At 45.2% G+C, this 3,225-nt stretch overlaps 1 protein-coding gene across 1 annotated transcript; it reads left to right on the top strand.

Annotated features, from left to right (window-relative positions):
- Window positions 1–1,221: 1,221 nt before the first annotated feature.
- LOC133295721 (uncharacterized) lies at window positions 1,222–2,460 on the top strand. The gene has a single exon (XM_061494576.1). The coding sequence runs from the start codon at window positions 1,222–1,224 to the stop codon at window positions 2,458–2,460; it is 1,239 nt and encodes a 412-aa protein (XP_061350560.1).
- Window positions 2,461–3,225: the final 765 nt, after the last annotated feature.

Here is a 3,225-nt window from a genome sequence, read left to right as displayed (position 1 = left end):
CAAAGTTGTTATAAACAGTAGTAAATAAGTAATTAGTTATGCTTTACGTTCCCTTCCCCTTCATTAGATTAGGTTTACATTTAACTAATCAACATTTTTCTTTACCTTTTCTTTTAGTGATAGTTAGTAAATAATAATTAGGATTTTTATTAAGAAAAGACAAAGGGAACGTTCCCTGGGTTAGAAGATAAGATTGACTGGGACACCTGTCCCTGCTGAATCACTCAAAAAGATACGCAGCCATATCAAATTTGCACTTATTGCAAATCTTGAAAACGTGCTCAGAAAAAGCAACCCTCTCCTCAACCATTAATGCAACTGCACCATTTCCTTTTCCCTCTCTCCCACGTATTCTGACCTAAACCATTCCATCTCCTTACATCCATCATAATCAGTTACACACCACTAACTGCTGACCACTCGTTTTGTAACGTCCCCATTTCACCACATTTCCCACTCCCTCTCCTCAACCTCCACGTCCCAAAACCCTTTCCATTGCATTCCTCCAATGTGTATTTAAACCCATTTCTTCATTCTTTCAAGTCTTACTACTTCCCAACAACTTAGAGATTTTTTTTCCTCCTTTCTGCTAAAAAGATGACCAAGCTATCAGTGAAAGTGGCTCCTGTGGCCAGCCGTGACCAAGAACCAGAGCTCACTGAACCCATCATCCATCTATACCCAGAAAGAAACATATCCTTGCAGCAGGAAAAGCTTGTCCTGCCTCCTTTCGTGAAGAAGGCCCTGAACAGCCTCAAGTGGCTTCATTTTGCCACTGACGACCGTGAAATGAATGTCTCAATGGTGGGAGAGTTTCTGTACCAGACGAGGAGGCTGCCTCAACAAGACACCACTGATGTGGTCACAGTGAGGGGAAAGCAAGTGTCGTTCTCCCCTGCTGCTATCAAGGAAGTACTCTACCTCCCTAGTGTCTCCAAATGTCCATACCAGGAGTACATAGACAGTAAGGAAGTTGCCAGATTTCGGGGGGACCTGAAGGAGACAATAGCCATCAGGAACCCCACCTACACCAAAGGATTCCTCTGTAAAGGAGGCATGAGGGACGAAACCTGATTCTGGGCTTTATTTTCCAATTCCAACATCACTCCTTCCACTCATGAGGCCACTGCCAGTTGGGCACTGCAAGTTTAAATCTACTGCATCATAAAGAACACTCTTTTTGATGCAGTACTCCTCATTTATAACAACTTGAAGAGGGAGATGAGAAAGACCACAGTTTTCCTCCCCTATCTCATCACCAAGCTCTGCCTGAAAGCTGGTGCGGAGGCCCACCAGGATGACATAACAAAGGTAGCATCTGTCATCGATGCTAAGACCTGGAATGGTCTTAGGAGCACCTACATTGATACAACCCAGCCCATTCCTGAAGACCTCAGACGCACTGTCACCAGTGATGATGAGGAGAAAGCTCCAGTGGTCCCGCAGATGAAAGCCACAAAGGCCACTCCTTCAAAATCCTCCACTTCTGCCCACGTCCCGGCAAGAAGAACCGTTCCCTCTCCCACCAAGGTGAAAAAGGATACCCCTGTTGCTATTGAAAGCAAACAGGGCAAAAAGATATCCCCTGCCAAAGATCCCCCAAGAAAGGGGGAACGTTCAAGTCAAAGGCTGAAGACAACCTTCAGCAGCACTAAGAAGGCAGAGGGAGCATCCTCTGAGAAGCCCATCACTCTCTCTGACAGAGAAGAAGAGAGTGATGACAATGAGCCTTTGGCAAAAAGGCTGACGGCTGGGAGAACGTCAGCATCTAAACCAGCTGCCAAGGAGACGTCCCCAAGCAGCTCTGACTCCACTTTCTCTAACGTTCTGCCCCCACCATCACCACCTACTCACTCGTCAGCACCACCTATCCCACAGCCCTCTTCCAGGCAACAACAGGGGGAGGGGAGAACAGAAAAAGAAGCAGCACCTGCTGCAGAAACACCAGTGCCTGAGAAAGAAGCTCAGCCACCAAAGAAAGCTGACAGAGGAAAGGGGATCCTGTTGGAACCCCTTGAAAAGAAGAAAAAGCCAACAGGGCCCAAACAAATCAATTTGGGAGGTCCCCTGTCTTACCATGTTATCCGTCCTGACACTTCTGGGGATGAGGCTTTTGCCAGAGCTCTAGCAGAGGAAGAAGGGATGGTAGTTCCTCCACGGATGGAGGAACCTACTGAAACAAATCCCTCATCATCTAGACCATCAAAAGATGAGCCCAGCCCAACACCTGTTGCACCTCCTATTATTAGCAGCAGCCAGCATAGCAAACAGACCACTTCCTCCCATGTTACAGCAATCCCCCTCCCAACTAAAAAGAAGTCCCAAATTGGGATTGCTGAAATTTTTGAGATGATGGGGAAGAGGATAGAAAAGCTGCTGCCAGCAAAACAATCTGTTCCCCAACTTGATATGACAAGCACCAATGAAGAGCTGAAAGCTCTAAGGGAGGGATTGGACTAACTCTCTGCTTCCTTCAACAACTTCCAGAAATAGTAGAAGGAAGAGAAAGAATAGCAACTCAACACCATTAGGAAAACCATCCAGGAAACCAGTGCCACCTCTTATGCATCAACACTCCAAGCTGTCGAGGGAGAAATCATAAGAGCTTCTGACTCCCTAATACTTTCCAACTCCTTGCACAACCACAGAGCTGAACACTTGCTCAGCAAGCTCCTCCTCAAACATTCCGAAGAGAGAAAAGAAACCAAAGAGGCCATCAAAGCCTTTGGAACATTTTTGGACGGGAGAATTTATGAGTTGGAAATGAGGTTGTTGGATGTTGAAGGGCAGATTATCCACTTTCGCACTGGCAGAACAATGATGAGGTCCACCATCAATTTCCTTGTTGCAGTAATCAGCGATCTACTGAAGGATGCTGAGAAATGGCTCCCTGAATCTGAAGTAAGAAGTCTAAGAGATCAGCTCAGAAGGAAGCCATTGACACAAGAGGAAATGGATGAAGCTAAGGAAGCTGAGGATGCACAGAAGAATACCACCTTGGGCAAGAGACGCCCCCAATGAAAATGAGAAAACCCTCCTAGTTGTTTAAATTCTAATTTATTTTCAGTACTGTTTATTTTAATTCTTTTTTCTTTTCTGTTCCCTTGTATATATTCTCTTTGCAATGAAAAAGACTTTTTGATCAAACTGCTTGGTACACACATTTCAGTTATAGTATTAAGGCTATACAATTGTGAATAGCCAACAACTTGAAACACAAAGTCA

This window comes from Gastrolobium bilobum, unplaced genomic scaffold, assembly GCF_033153095.1.
Source record: "Gastrolobium bilobum isolate Gb01-03AN ecotype WA unplaced genomic scaffold, APGP_CSIRO_Gbil_v1 utg44197, whole genome shotgun sequence".
Taxonomy (NCBI): Eukaryota; Viridiplantae; Streptophyta; class Magnoliopsida; order Fabales; family Fabaceae; genus Gastrolobium; species Gastrolobium bilobum.
Note: the sequence above shows the minus strand (reverse complement) of the source record. Positions and strands in the feature narration are given on the sequence as shown.